Source organism: Puntigrus tetrazona, chromosome 12, assembly GCF_018831695.1.
Source record: "Puntigrus tetrazona isolate hp1 chromosome 12, ASM1883169v1, whole genome shotgun sequence".
NCBI classification, from domain to species: Eukaryota; Metazoa; Chordata; class Actinopteri; order Cypriniformes; family Cyprinidae; genus Puntigrus; species Puntigrus tetrazona.
In genome coordinates, this window is record NC_056710.1 from 7170570 (window position 1) to 7187056 (window position 16487).

The window sequence follows — 16487 nt, forward strand, 5'->3', positions numbered from 1 at the left end:
ATGATGATAAACAGAGACTAATAAGCAAATTTGGCCAGAATGTCAACGGGCAAACCTATACTCTTTTTGAAAGGCATCCTGGGATTTTTACGTACCACAGAGTCAGGACCTCAGTTTAACATCTCATCCAAAATGTAATGCATTTTGATATTATAATGTCCCTGTCACTGTATTGGGATGCTAGGACGCACTCAATACACAGGGAGAACACCCTTTGTTAACCTCACCATCACCTCTTCCCAGGAGGTCTCCCATCCAGGTACGGCCCTGCACCTGTGCAGTTAATCTTTTGTGACCGACACTCGATTTAATGTATACTAAATGTTATACTTTCCTTTAGAATGTACAGTGTATGGGTAATTGTGTGGACCAATTTTTTTTAACAAAGTCAGCCTTGCTAAGTTATCCTCTGCGTTTGTATACTAAATATGATAGAATATAAAAAAATCTTTTTAATAGTAGTCTTTCACTGCTTTACATCTGTGCTGTTATATAAAGAATTTTGACTTTCTATGCGGAGTGCATGTGTCAACAAAAACTGTGAGATTTACACAATTAAAATAATTTGGGTTTCCAAACATATTAAATGTTAACCTCTGTAGGTAGACTGTCTATACAGTCATTGACCATTTTGTACATTAAAACAATATTCAGACAAAACTGATTTTCTGTACTTATACATGACACTTTCACTTATTTGATTGGATATTTCACAATTTTAAATTGATCAGTCATTTAGGTCTATGCAAAAATGTTTACAAGTTCACTTGAAAAGTTTTTTTCTAGTTGCAGGAAAATTAAGAACGAAAATGAAAACTCCTCAAAATTAAGGTTTGGATATTTATAATTTAAACACTGACAAAATATAGCAGGCAACATAAAAAGACAAATAAAATTACAACTAAAATACAAAATAATTTAATATATTTGGGCAAAACACCATAAACGGTTTCCCACGGTTTACAACATACGGTCTTACCATGCATCAACACACATAAAGCATGTGCGCCAACAAATAGGAATCTGAAGCGCTAAATGTTTTGTTTTTAAATTAAATGCAAGTTAAATATTTAAGTACTATGGCAATTGACAACTGAAATTTAATTTGTGAGGTTATGGCATATACTCAGAAAATTAACAAGAGTAGTCTCTGATCTTTCTTTAATTTTATACATAACATTGTAGGTTATTCATTTTTTCAGAGTTCAATTGTACAAATCACAAACGTATATTGTTGTGGCTTGACCAAATATGTGGGAGCGCATGAAAGATTTAAATAAAATTCTGTCCTAAGAGAGAAAAAAAAAAAAACAACATTATAAAAACCATAAAAAATATATAACCTTCAAACGGCAAAGGCTGAGAGGGTATTGGCTACCAAAGAGATGTTTACATTTGTTTACAGTAAGACAGTGCAACGATGTGACGTACAACAGGAATAAAACACTGATTCAACACGACTGAGACTGATCGAGTCCTGGACCTTTGCTTTTAGGGGTTTTGAGTAATAACTCGTTGTTCTCGGCTCTCAGTCTCTCCACCTCAATCTCCAGCTCCCGCACGCGCTGAACGCCGGTGCCGTCTGCCGGGGACTCGGGGTTTCTACGGAGGTGGCGAAGCCAGTTGTTCTCTTCCTCTAACCGTGACATACATTTCTCGAGCTCCAGGTATTCCCTAACCAGTTCTTGTTTAGACATATTTTGGAGAGTCTCGACGTGGTACCGCTCATAGGTCTCAGAAAAGTCTCTCTGCAAAAACTCTCCGCCTGCGTGCCCGGGTCTGCCCATACCGTCGCTGCCTCCGCCACCGCCGCCCTCTTCCTCGTCTTCATCTTCTCCTTCGAAATTCTCATCTTCGCTAGCTGTGTCATCGGAGCGAATCGCCCCAGACTTTCTGCCGCCTAGCTCCGTGTTGAGGTCAGGTTCTTCGCGGTCGTGCTCCTCCATCAGAAATTGGGTGGTGTTGTATGGGGCAACGGGCAGACCTTTCGCGAACATCTCAGCGCGCACCCGAGATGCACGGGCGGTCTCACGTTCATCTAGCTCTTTCTTCTCCTCCCAGGTTAATTTGAAGTAAGGTTTCCAGCGGCGCTTCTTCTTGGAAGGTCGTCGCCGGTGTTTTTTCTTGCCCTGCCGGCCATCTGACAGCCCCTCGGTGTTTACTGTCGTGCAATCACTGTCTCTCTTTTTATCCACAGGAAAGCCGTCGTCACTTGCTGCGTCACCAGCCTTGGGCTCCGGATCACTCCTATCCCGGCCGCGGCACATAGGATGTGTATCTCCAGACACCAAACCCGGACAGATCTCCAGCTGGTTTCTTTGCACTTGTTTCGAGGAGACGACACTTGTCAGACCATCCCTCTGCCGCCCTCTGCTGTCATCCTCCAGTGCAGCTTCTTCTTTATTAAGCTCCATAACTGTACACTCCCACCTGAAGGAGATACAAGTTTGTGATCAGTGAGGTGAGGGACACCCTTCTAAACTGAGGTATAAATAGAGATCAGGTTCCTCGCCGCTGTCATTTAAAACAATTCACCAAACACTGAAGAAAACGGGAAATGATTTTTAAAAGTGAACGAACATTTCAACATAAGATACAGCATTTAAAAAACTAGCATTAAGTTATATTTGAGTTAGCTCACCGTTCAACTCCAATCTCGTGTTTGAGTTATTATGCTATCTGAGAATGTTAATATAAATTAGTTCTGTTCCGTCTACTATTGACTTGTTTTCTTGACGAGTACGACAACATTTCCCTTCCATGCAAACTCCAATTCGCTTCTGATACGGAGAAGACTGGGGCTTCTGAATTTATTACCTCCCCCACCTAAAGGCGCATGCGGCCAGTCCTCCAGTTTTTTTCTGCTTTGTGGGACTTGAAGTTCTGCTAGGCATTCGAACACGACGATCTCTGCCGTAAAAAAACTCCATTACCCACAATCCAGCGACTGTTTTCGGCCCCGAACGGGCTACGCCTACTCGCAATTTTCACTGGATAAAAAGTTTTTTGTGCGCGCACTGTCCAATCGAAGCATTCTGATTGGTAGCTTTTATTGTCGATCAAAAAGAAAGCTGTCCCGGTCGCTCTAGTGGACGCTACCAAGCATAACAGAAGCAGGTAGAAACATCCGCCCCATTCTTCGATTCATTAAATTTTCACGTATTTACCCAAAAAAAAGCCTCACAAATTATGTCGATGTCAAACTGTACTACAAAGCGCACGCTGTAGTATACCATATCGCGGTTGTTTATTTCGAAGCGCACCCTAACAATTAAACGCATACCCCGAGCCCTTGTGAGGATCGATCACCCCTCAAGCAAAAAGTAGTTCTTGTTTCAAGCATTATGTTCTACTAGGAAAGTCAATTGTAACATTTCTGTCAAGATGACGAGGTTGAAGTTTATATTGACTGAAGTATTTCCCCTTGTTAAAGTCAAATGTCGCAACATAAAGTAAAAAAGTCCTTGTTTCTTGCATTGAGCTCAAACGATTAAAAGCAGAAGCGATTGTTTAGCAACCTGATTGTTCGCTAGCCAGCTAACGTACCTGGGTAATGGAGTCTAGATTAACGTAAAAAAAAAGCTACCACAAGCAAACTGGTTACAACTAAGGCTAGCAATGTAAACAATTGTACATGTATTTCACGTAGACATTTAAACGCTCCGAATTCTCAATAGTCTCTCTATAGGCTAGATAAAATAGAATTAGGTCCATGCTAGTTTGCAAAGATTTATTGTATTACGAAAAAAATTACCCCTTCAACGCTATTTTCGAATAAGTCGACCTATAAGATAACAACGCACTGTCTCTTAATTTATATAGGATATACTTGCAAAATTAACACCGTTGTTTGGCTCGCCCAGAATTAAGTCGTGCTAGGGAAGTTAGCCTTAGCTGCCTGGCATCTGTTAAACGAACTAATGCGAAACAAAACACACGACCTGTTCTATATAATTTTTTACATTAAGTTTTTTTATTATTATTATTATTATTCTTAAAGACTGCCATGTTGTCGACAAAGAGTAAAAGTATCATTCATAACATAGCATTGCACTCTTGCCATCTTTATTCAGTAGTGTTGAAAAGGTTCATATAAATGCATTTGCAAAACACAGACTTTGGAGAGAACTGGTGTTGGTGTTTTTGTGGATGGCAACAATCACATGAAGAACCGAAGAGTCTCGATAACTTGGTTTAATTCCACTGTGTCGATAGGGCAGTACCTGAGATTTACCTAGATAAATAAATCTAATATAGTAGTTCCTGAAGAGATGGATTTAGTTTAATTTACTCCCCTAGGTGTTACTAATCTAGTACTCATTTCAACTCAGTTGTTGCAAAGTAAACAACCCGGCAAACATAAGTTATGTCTGTGAACAACTGCTTTGTATGTTTAATAATACAGTAACAAATGGGTGACCATTATATAAAATCCATTTGTTTTAGTTTATTTATGTGTATTCCTTCATTATAGAACATGGTCAGAATATGCTGGTTCTTTTTTCTCATATCCGAGCTATAGCTTCTACACATTCCCAGCATGAAGGCCCCTGTATTTATTTAAGGCTTTTTTGATTGCATACATTTTTCAGTCAGTTCTACAAAGTGCAACATCCTACAAACCAAATCAGTAGAACCGTAATACTGTGTTGTGGTGCAGATGGCATTTACAATATCAAATTCAACCATCAGCACAAAGAAACTAATAAACATGAGTTATTTTCAAAGTACAATATTATGTATATTAATACATTATTGACAAAGTTTCTACATATGGCTACAGAATTACAATGGAACACATCATGGCCATAAAATAAAATAATTAACTCCAGGGTATCTCTAAGCACTGCAGTTATCTTGTTCATACAAGATTAAATCATCAGATTTCAGAGATATGAGATCTTCCTCTCTTCACCTCATGCTAACAAAGTGCTACATTTAAAGCACTGAACGCTAGGTCACAATTAATTAGTTATCATTGTGACTTCTACTTTCATTTTGAACTCAGTAAACTCATAAGCACACATTAATCTTTCTCTTCCTCCATCTCAGTAGAAACATCAGTGCCTGAGTCACAAAAGGCCACATTAACAACAGCAGTAATGTACGTCCAGAGATGTCAAATGGCCACCATTTCTCCTGTAAAATAGAAATATTTACACATATTTAATTAAAATACACAGCACTGAAGAAGCCATTGAGTACTGAAATTCATACCAAGTCTGTCACAAGTTTTACCTCAGTTTCTGCAGCTGTCAAATGTAAATGGGATCTCCGCTGTGAACTTTGAGCCTTAAAATAAATATACAGATAAAAAATATTTGTATTTATTTATCAAAATAAAATACAGTTTTTATTTCCTTATCAAAATCATTTTAAAGAACAACAACAACAACAAAATAAAGATGTATCATTATAACATTTATGTCTATTCTTTCTGGAGATCAAAATGTTACTTTTACTATTTCTTTGATTCTTAAATCCGTCCTATTCTTTATAAACATTCGCAAACTGAAACCATGCAGGATTCTGTCTCTATTCCTTATACTGCTCCATTTTGACAAATAACATGCAATTTTTGTCTTTTACTTTATTCAGCTTCCTTACATTTGCAGTTGCAAGGTCTTCAACCAACTCTAGTCGTCGCATGATGCTCTGCATGTCCTCTCTGAGTTGTTGCAAGGCTAGAATAATCTGCTGCTGCACCTGGCTGTTCTGTAACCTGTCAGGCCCACCCTTAGAATCATCTCTGCCCCCTTGCCCTGAACCAGCCCCTGAGGCAAGCTGCTCCACCCTCCTAGCATTGCGGGGAACCATATAACCTGGAACAAAACATATGCATACCACACTTTTGAGATCACCCTGGTCTGTTTGCACTAATAATCTGACTAAGATATTTTGAATGAAATTTGCCTTAGACATGAAGGCAATTTCAATTCTTCCGTATATAAATCCAAACCAGCATATTAGAAAGATTTCTAAAGGATCAAGTGGCACTAAAGAATGCTGTAACGACTTTAGGAATAAATTACTTTATTTAAATTAAAATAAATAGTTTAAAAATATATATTAACATAAAACAGTCATTTCAAATTGTAATAATATTATTACAATATATCAGTTTTATTGTATTTTATTTAAATAAATTCAGTCTTGGTGAGCAAAACTTGTTTTTATGTATATGTTACTTCAGTCCAGCGACAGTATTGTAGAGCAGATCATGTTTAGACTACAAATGTATCCAACCCATTTGAATTCTACTCAGAATACTATATTTTAAAGTGCAGTGGAGGAAATAAAATATCAACATTACACTTAAGACACGTTTCATAATGTTCAAAAGTTGTGTCCCAACTTTTTGTCAATACTGTCAGACATTTATTAAAATGTAAAAAAAAAAAGAAAAAAAAGGTGAATCAGGAGCAGTCATTGCTCTAAATGACCCATTTGCCATCTCTGCAAAGTACATCAGTGTCAGACAAGCTATAGTTAGTTTTATAGTTTTTGAATATTTTAAATCCTAATGTATTTCCTGTCACAACCATGATGTCAACACCATCTTCTGAGTTCTAAAAAATAGAAATATGAAAAATCTGAAATATTTAGATAATTTTATTTTCATAAAGTAGGTTCTACTATCATCATCTGGCATCAACAGAGAAAACACAACAAACAAACTGGTTGCTACATGATCTCTGTTTTGTGAAAATCTCAAATTTGTCTACATCCAACAGATGTCACCACCGTGGGATATTCTTTCTGATGATAATGACAGGCCAGTGAAAGAGGTGACATTCAATTCTTTTTAATTATATATATTTTTTTATATTTCTAATAATATAAAAATACTTAATATGTGACCAGAAAGCATATATTGCTATTGTGGATTAAAAGTAATCACTTCTAGCAGAGTGATGATTGAGGGAACATAAGGCCGAAGGAACACAATACATTGAATAAAACATATCTATTCATAACACAGTTTGTTTGTATAATGATAATATGTGTCCTGATCACTTTTGAATCATCTGTGAGGATGTTTAAATCTAGATATTAAGATCCTGGTGAATGTAAATAGATAGAGGCAACAAATGATGTATTCTAAATTATGATTCTAAATTATTGTATCTGAATACAAGGCTTTAGTTTTTCAATTTTGCAACGTTTTGTCTCACTTCTCAAGAATCAGTAATTAGACACGAAGAAGAGATAACACCAACGCCATATGCACAAGCACACATAACACACTTTTTTAATGCTATTACTAAACATTCTCACTTTTTTCCAGTAGTAACAATTCTTAATTTAATCTAAAGAAGTAATCTATTCGATATTTTTTTTTGCAGCAGCATTTTTTTGCAAAACCGGTGTAGCACTAACAGGGCACACTGTATATCCCTTTCTAACTTCCTGTTTCTGTGGAAATTCCAAGGTCTCAACAGAAAGTCCTCAAACTACTCCTTGACATACCAGCAGTGTGGCATGGCGCATTATCCTATTGGTTATGGCCATTATCAGCAAGGAAAACATAATTACATTGTATGGGTGCACAATTGGTCTACAATGATATTCAGACATCTGGTAGCTGTCAGAGATTTTGCTATTGGGATAATGGGGTCTAAAGTGTCCCATAAAAACATCACCTACAGCATCACACTGCCACCACCAGCCTGTTTCCACCCAACAGTGCATCCAGGTCCCAGAGCCTCTGTTGATAATTGGCACATCTAATGCACCAGAAATCTTGATTTATAAGAACAGCCAATTTTTTTCCAATTATCCATGGTTCAATCTCACAATAGCTGATGTTGATTTGTTGTACTTTGACCCTGCTGTTGCTGTGGACAGTGTTGTGACAATCTCAGCTCCCCATTGGCATCAATAGGCTATAGAAGACATGAGACTGGACAACAGTTCATCATTTGGCCATTCGTGCACCTCGAGCAGAATGTGAATAACCCACAAGACGTGCTATTTTCTACGATTGAAGTTCCTTGCCATCACAACTTATCCCTTATCAAACTCAGATAAATTGGCAGCTTTTTCCATTTTGACACTCAACATTCTACTGACCAAAAGTTGTTCCTGGGATGGTAAATATACTGTTGTGTGAACTGCACTTACTACACCATTTAGTTGTCAGATACGCTCATCGGTGTATACACCTACAACATAATTACATAACCACATTGAATAACTGTAAGTGAATTAAGGTATATGTCCTTAACTTAATACGAACCATAACTCTATATACTGTGAAATGAAGTCTCTGTTACGAGACAAATAGCTGTCAGCTGAACAAAAATTATATGAGTTATATATTTAATTTTTTTTCTGTGTTAATAATTTAAATGATTTAATTTACAACTAATGTAATAATTTAAAACTAAACATTTAATCAATTTGCCATTTATAATCATTATGTTATTAATAATGAATTCTGGAGATGCCTCTGAACACACAGAGGGTGTGGCGGTGAGGGTGCTTTAGTCCTAATGCATATCTAGTTTAATATAGATTAATGCATATCTAGTTTAATGCTGCAATTTTAACAGTTAATGCATTTATATGTGGATGTCATTCCCAAAACTTTGCAGTTTGTCTACGTTTTTCGTTCTGTTTGCAGCATAAAAAACAAAGCTTTTGTTAAAATTATTAATGCATTATAATCAGCATTTTAAACTGTTCAGAGAGCTCTCCATTTAAAATCACTAAAAGATGTCACTCACTTCAGTTCATTGCAATCTTACAAAGCTCCGCTATAAGCAACGAGACTCTACAATACAGACCGAATCTTTTATTTGCATACTGTACTGTCTGCACTTTCTTTATTACAAATGAAAGGATTTGTGAGTGCACAGAAATCAGCAATAAACATACACTACATAAACTACAGTATTTCAAGTGGTAACCGAATTCTAAATTTAACACCATTTGCCATTGTGTTACTGGCTACTAGGGCTGGGCGACAACCATGCTCCTTGAGTGCCTGGAGTCCTAAACGCTCACCTTGCTTATTGGTTATGTCCACCACTGGCAGTGGCTTCCCTTTTTATAACATGAACAACCCAGTTCTCTAGAAAAATGGTTTCAGTGCACTTTAGTTGGGTTTACTGACCCCAAAATCTCAAAAGCTTATGTAAATGTAGTGATCCGTGCATGTGCACATTTTAAACTACTTTACAAAATTTACCAAAATATTGTTACATGGTTTTTAGGTGAGAAAAAAAATCCTGGATTGCATCGTGATTCTCTCTTCAATTATTGTAAATTGATTGGGAATATTTCAAAATCATTTCTGAGTTTTTTTCCCTGCATATGGCATGTGTGCGACACGTGCTCACTGTGAGACAAGGCTGCGGTTAAATGCACAAGCATTTTCTAATGCTTTTATATGAAACACATCGACAGTTATGTTTTCAGAGCAGGGAAAAACATCTGATATATTGAAAGAGATGTGCATTAGTCTGAATGCAGCCTTTTTGAGGAAAATGCCGTAACTATTGTCTGCAAACTCAAAGAACAGTAGAAAGTAATTTTTTCACAAAGAAATGAATTGTTTTAAAAAAGTGGTCTGCTTATATAAAACATTTTTTGCACAAAATAAATTTGATTTGAAATGTGTATGTTTGAGCTGTCTCAACTGAAAATACAAAAATATCTTAAAATATGTCAGTGTCATAGTTCTGTGTCAAAATGCACACCTGTAATGTTTTCTTTAAAGGCATTTTTGCAAAAGTTGCTTAAAGATCTTAATTTAACTAAGGTCTAGTCCTGGCTGAAGCTAAGCCACATTTGTGAAACCGGGCCATTGTGTTGACAATGATAATCTTAACTGAACTGTATTCACATCCCTACTTTTAAGATGACAGTACTAACACATAGACATTTTAACTATAACAAAAAAACACAGAAACTCCAATGTTGGTTAAGATGTAAAGTTGTAAAGATGCATTTGGGAGATTGCAATTGGGGGAAAATGTAGATTTAAGAAGTTTTGGAATTAGATTTGGGTGAATCGTGAAGTGCCTGAAGATTCCCACCCCTAATGGTTTTACTTGTAATATTGACAACAATAAGCCAAAGAGGGCTTTAGCTTTATAATGTGTGATAACCTACCGGAGGGGTCCCTCCAGCCCTGCTGCATCCCCTCTCTCCCTGTGGTTCTCCTTCTCTTGGGAGGACCATGCCGATCTTCTGCCCCCTCACCACCATGTCCGGCACCGATCTGAGTCACCTGAGAGAGAGGGTTGTAATGATTCTCCTGGATTCCAGAGGTCTCAATGTGTGCATCGTCATTTTGGGAACTGCTATTGCCATCTGGCATTGCAATAGGCTGTAAGTACACAAAAAATAAACTGTACAAAATGCGGGACATAGATCGTCACACAAATTTTAATTAGACTTAGTCAAAATTTAGACCTTAACAGTGTCCAGCTGATCCAATGAGTCACAGAATATTTCACTTTCTGAGTCACTAGTTGGCCCCTGAACCTCTGACACAGGTGCCTCTACACACATATTTGGCAACAAAAGAGAAGAAATATACACAATCATTAATTATGCAATTGTGAAATGTTTCAATAACAAATTGGGTCAGACATGTCTGGATAGTGATAACTGGTACATTTCAGCCACAGTAGGTAGCAATATAATTCAAAGACAAAAAATGTATGTAAATTGTCAGAGTAAAACTGCAAGTATTTGTTTGTACAAATATTCAGGATCCATTCATAGAAATAATTCCACTACCTGTGCTATCAGCTTGAAGTTCACTTTCAGGGATCATCCCTCTGTCCTCCAGTTGAAGAGCTGGTTCTTGAGTTGCCCTCTCCATTTCATGATCAGCCCAACTGTCAGTTGGTTCTCCGGCATTTACATCTTTGAAATGCACACCAAAATCATACATCTATCACATAGAACATACTGTATTTTATCAAAATAAATAAACGCTCACCTGATCTGAGAGATAAAAGTGCCTCTGGAGGTCTGGGCATATCATGAATGACATGATAGAGAGGTTCAAAATAGTGAAAAAAGGATGCAGTCTTCTCATTGATTTGCATGGTGTCTATGACCTGTAAAAAAATACATAACATCAAATAAATTTATATGGGGGAAAAATAATTTGCTTGGCTGTTCTGAACACAAATTTGTTTTAAAGAATATTTTCTAATATTTTTCCCTAAAGTGGTTTTATGAATTTATTTGGTATTATTGAAGCTCTCCCACCTCTTGTGCAATTTTCTTCATTTCATTCACATAAGCAGTCATGGCATTCTCTCTACTCATATCTCCAAGCTGGTTCCAAGCATCCCTGACACAAGACCAGAAAAAACATGCCATGAAGTTAAATCTTCCGACAGCTCTGAAAACTTTACATAGCACCAAATATGGTTTTTATAGCTGGTTAAAAGCTTTACCATTTGTAACGGCCTACAGGGTCCCAGAATCCAGGGCGTGACACTGTACATGGGCCACAGACTGCCTGTTTGTATAGACCATAAAACCGCAGCATCACTTCATAAGAGGGTCTGTAGGAACCTATGCAAATGCGATTTAAAATTTATCCCAAGTCTCACGAGATGCTGCAAATTATGCAAATCAGTTCGATGATGTACATTCATATTTAAATATTTACAGAAATAATTGCAATGACAAGCTGTGCAGATTTTAAAATATGATGATGTTAAACATAAAAATGATTATGCCATTCATCGATAATACAATTTTTGGTCAATGCTGAGCAAAGCTACCATTTTTGGGTAGGCTTTGAATGACGTCGACAGCCGCCTGAAAGCGTCTTTGACAGTCCTCGATCTCTGACATTGTAAGAGCTGGCATATCGTATGGTGTCTATTTTCCCCACTCTCCTGCAGCCGAATGTTCATTAACTGGACAACCTGTGAATTATATTCACTGGTGACAAATGTGTTATTCTGTTATTTTCAAATCAAGTGTTGGAAGAAAGTGTGCTCTCTGATTACCCCGACCCCACATAGTTCATTACAATCATTATAATTATTAGTCTTCCAGGAGTCTTAGATTTTATGTCCTTTCTGATTTCAGGTTATTAACCAGTGGATCAAACACAACAAACGAGGGTTAACTCACCTGCCCTGTAATCCTGCTACCATTATACCTAATCACTAATAAGACAATATCTGTGCATCTTGTACAGTCAAAAAAAAAAAAAAAGAAAGAAAAAAAAGGATCTTTCGCCTATTGAAATTTCGGACAGGAGTTCACTTCCTGGTTCAGTCACGTGATGGAGCATTACGGCAATGATTGGTATCCGTCCACCCCCAAAAAAAAAAAAAAAAAAAAAAAAAATATATATATATATATATATATATATATATATATATATATATATATATATATATATATATAGATAGATAGATAAATAAGAGAGAGAAAGAATATACGATAAGAATAAGATATACTACTAATAATAATAACAACAACAACAACAATAATAATAATAATAGTAATAATAATAATATTTCAGCATACAAAAATGCGTTTTTTAAAGAAAATTGTGTTTATTTATTTATTTTCGTATAGCTTTTAAAAAAATATGTATTTTTAATGTTTTCCTTTAAACATTTCAGTGGCTTTTCTCACTACTAGTGCATTTAGCTTGGACATTGTAATAAGTGAGTGACATATTTTCAGAAAAAACTGATTTCATTTAAATAAAAGGCTCAAATATTTTAACTTCAATATCTGGCAAAGCATTAATACAAACGTTAAATTGCAGATTTTCATTTTCATTTTACTTTTTTTATTTTATTATTTTATTTTAACTGAGATCACTAGAGGGAGACATTTCGTTAATCCTAATCTCAGCACAAAATCGTCAGCACAGCGCCGTGTATGGTAAGAATTTATGATGCAGTCCAGCCTCGATCAACCCGTTTGTTATAAATTGTCGGTGTATTTAAGTTTTATTTTGAATATATCGTCGCTGTATTTTTTATTTATTCTTCACGCCTGCGTCTAATCTCATTTAAACGACCTGCTTTCATGAATATATACGTCGATGTTTATCATTCAGTTCTAGAGCACAGATAGGACAATAGCATATACGTCTGTGTTTATACACTTTTAAGCGGCATCAATTTCGTTATATTTATGTATGTTCGAATTTTTGTACCTCGTAGACTGAAGAAATAAAACCGAAGCCAATGTTATGTCAAATAACAATAGCCGCTCTTTAACATTCATGAGCTCATTATACAGGGGCAGTGCCTATTCTGTTTTCTTACATATTCATGTGGAGCTGTATTAGAGTTAGCGCACACTATCCGGACAACCATCCGTGTATTCATCCACATAAACTCCAGTTTAAGACGCACAACGACCTACTGCGTCATGTTGAGAAAGAATGGTGCCGGGACGTCCCAACTTAAACCAGACGATCCCATGATAAAAATGGGTAAGACATTATCATTGGTATTATTATTATTATTATTATTATTATTATTATTATTATTATTATTATCATTAGGTTTCACACACACACAGCTACATACATTTGTGCGGGTTCTACCACACAATGAGATATTCTCATTCCACTGATCATTTGGTCATGATTAATGAAAATGAATCTTTTTGAAATGAATGAAATACCCTTTTGTGATTCATTTCAAGATGTTATTAGTCAGATGTGACAGTATTGGAGTTTAGCAGAGTGCTTCTAATAGTTCAAACAATTAAATTCTGTAAAAGGTTTCAAAAATGCTATTAAAATGTGTTTTACTAAACAGGGGTTGATGTATGCAGTTCATTTTTATTGCTTTTTCTGATAATTTGTGAATATGCAGACTTGTTTAAGTGCATTTAGAATTAATGTGCTCTGAATAAATGCTGTCTCAAATGCAAATGATTTTTGAAATGCCACAATCTTTAGACGTATTAATGAACTCTGCAGGGGTCCAGGACGATGATGATGTGAAGAGGATGCTCCAGGGGTCGTCTATGACGAAAGTGCGTTCTCCACGCTGGAAGAGGAAGCGCATGCTAAAGCTGATGAATGATGGAGTCACTGTCTGGTGTGAGTCCAACAAGGCCACCAACAAAGCCAAAAGTCAGCAGTCCTGTGAGTTGTATTATTCAGCAAATAATTTCTGTGTAGTGTTCTAAATGTTAAAAATAATGTTTTCAAGAAGCTGTAGGTATGTAGATTATAAGTGATGTTTTGTTTTCTGTGCTTTGGAACGGTAAGAGCACCTCCCGGTAAATATACCTCCTATTTATGGCTGTCTAAACAAGCTTCAGGTCTACTGACTACAGCACTGACAGTCATTACAGGGATATTCTATTTGTAGTTCAGATGGAGGGGGTTCTCGGAGCTTTACTGTACACTCTAATTACAGTCTGAGACTGGGTGGGAAGAGAGCAGCCGTTCACTTTATGGTCTGTACCATATAGTTCACATGAATTTATCATCATTGCCCTGGCAACTGTGCAGATGCCTTAAATTAGAATTATGCTCTATAATTTCTCCTAGTTAGAAAGATCATGTTTTGTGATGTGGCTGAAACATGTGTGTGAACACCCACTATTTGGAAGGATGTTGGTAGCCAAACCAATAGCCATTCACTTCCACAGCATCTCACCCCTCCACCCCCAGTTAAAATGGGTAAGATTAGAATCCATTTAGCACTCCCAGGTTATCTCAACTTAATCTAGGTAAGTAAAACCAAATAGCAAAAGTCATTTTCAACCAGTGAGATCAAATCATGTTCATTTGAATTATCTTGTGGATTTAATGTATACAAAATGTACTATTGTTGAGCCAATTAATTTTAATCACTTCATTACAACAACCAGAAATTTTAATTTAATTCCTGACATTACCATCAAAATTTTAATTTAATGTACAGATAAACCAAATTAAATGGGAAAAAAAGTATTTTTTTATTTCAATTTCAAAAGAAAAAGGTAATGCTGAGCTGTTTTAAAAGTTAAAAAATACTATCAAACAAGATCAAACTTGCTGTATTTCCAGAATCAGTTTAAATGAACCACATTAGTATTTTTAAGATTTCAGCTAGACTGACATTTAAGTAATACAAAGTAATTACAAACTGCAATGCAAAATATGCAAAATGGAAGTGCATTTTTTAATTAAAAAATTATGATATGTTAACATTTTAAACTAATTATGTTAACTTTTTTGTCTAAATAATTATATGAGGTGGCGATTAAGTAAAACAGTAAAACAAATTACAGTTGATTTTTACATTTTGTGAGCATGCGACTCCTAGAACACAGAAGAAAAGTGTGTGCTAAAGAAGCACGTACTGGGAGTGTGTGCAGATCTGAGGATGTGTGCAGATCTGAGGAAAGAAACATACAAATAAACTAAGTGTTTATAATATGCTTTGACTACTCTTATGGCTTAATTTCAGATATAAAATTGGAATTATATTTTCATTATAATGCGATTTGACTACTTTGGTGTCTACACTTTATTAGAAGCTTATTTCAGACATGAAATTCAGCAGTAATTTTGCAAAAAAGTATAAAATAATTGGAATAATCAGGACCCTCTGTTTTAATTAATTTACATAGTTATTTGACTTGCAGTGTCTCTAGGTTATCAAATAAAATCTAAAAATAACCAGCAAGGAACGTTCCGGGAATATACTCTCAAGGTTATGAAAATAAAACTTAAAAGTAACCTACAGGGAACATTCTGGGAAGGTTCTTTTAAGTTATAAAATTAAAAGTTGAACAGTTCTGCTTTGTATTCATATTCTCGTTGGCAAAATTGACCTAATACATACAACAACATAGCACAATATTACCTTCTTGCTTACTGAACAGTTGTATAAGAGCATTATGTGTTATATTGGACTTAACTATATGATGTAAATACGAGACAAAACTCAGAAAAAACAGGCATTTTGCCCCATATCTTGACTTTTAGGGACATCTTGACTTTTGAGAACATTCTTACTGTGTTGCTGCACTGCCTCATATTTGTCATCCGTGAAATGTCAGATAGATCTGGGATGGGGCAAGAGTGCTAAATGCGTTATTTTACATCGTAATTAATTAATCTAATTGACGCTTTAAATTAGCAGCCCTAGTACACATGACGTTTCAATTGCATTTTCATTAAAAAGCCTGTGATAAATATAGTTATATAGTATAACTATATAGTATAACTTGTGGATTTGAAAATTCATTCCGGGGCGATCACACCCCAATCGTCACATCAAGGTGGGGCTCGGCATTAGGATGCACTTGCCTGATATTTCACTTGCCTGAAAGGAATAGTTCAACCAAAAATGAAAATTACCCCACAATTTACTTACCATCAAGCCATGCTAGGTGTATGTGATTTTCGTCGTTCATACAAACACAGAGGAGTTTTTTGAAATGCGTCCTTGCTCTTATAGTCTTGGTAATGATGGTGGATAATGGCCATTATTTTGCAGCTTGTATATATTTTTCATAAAACTAATGTATTC

At 35.9% G+C, this 16487-nt stretch overlaps 3 protein-coding genes across 6 annotated transcripts in view; 1 reads left to right on the forward strand and 2 right to left on the reverse strand.

The window, feature by feature from the left end:
* Positions 1-826: 826 nt before the first annotated feature.
* On the reverse strand, positions 827-2799 carry hexim1 (HEXIM P-TEFb complex subunit 1). Its single transcript, XM_043253937.1, has 2 exons — positions 2642-2799; positions 827-2430 (listed from the first exon to the last, which is right to left on the reverse strand). The coding sequence occupies exon 2, from the start codon at positions 2412-2414 to the stop codon at positions 1452-1454; it is 963 nt and encodes a 320-aa protein (XP_043109872.1). The 5' UTR covers positions 2415-2430; positions 2642-2799; the 3' UTR covers positions 827-1451.
* Positions 2800-4048: 1249 nt separating this feature from the next.
* Positions 4049-12265, reverse strand: acbd4 (acyl-CoA binding domain containing 4). Of its 4 annotated transcripts, none has more exons than XM_043253935.1 (11): positions 12115-12265; positions 11757-11903; positions 11424-11544; positions 11233-11317; positions 10958-11078; positions 10753-10881; positions 10423-10511; positions 10120-10237; positions 5608-5822; positions 5239-5292; positions 4049-5139 (listed from the first exon to the last, which is right to left on the reverse strand). In XM_043253935.1, exons 2-11 carry the CDS (start codon positions 11842-11844, stop codon positions 5014-5016), a joined length of 1146 nt encoding a protein of 381 aa, XP_043109870.1. In that variant the 5' UTR covers positions 11845-11903; positions 12115-12265; the 3' UTR covers positions 4049-5013. The 4 variants fall into 4 exon arrangements, with proteins under 4 accessions (XP_043109870.1, XP_043109868.1, XP_043109869.1 ...); XM_043253933.1 differs by having other exon boundaries at positions 10120-10336; XM_043253934.1 differs by having other exon boundaries at positions 10120-10336; positions 11757-11919.
* A 595-nt stretch (positions 12266-12860) lies between these two features.
* The window catches only part of plcd3b (phospholipase C, delta 3b), a 36015-nt gene continuing 32388 nt past the window's right edge, over positions 12861-16487 (forward strand). The window contains exons 1-2 of the mRNA XM_043254397.1: positions 12861-13441; positions 13937-14104. Coding sequence (XP_043110332.1) covers positions 13378-13441; positions 13937-14104 — 232 coding nt within the window. The 5' untranslated portion in view covers positions 12861-13377. The remainder of the gene's footprint in view (positions 13442-13936; positions 14105-16487) is intronic.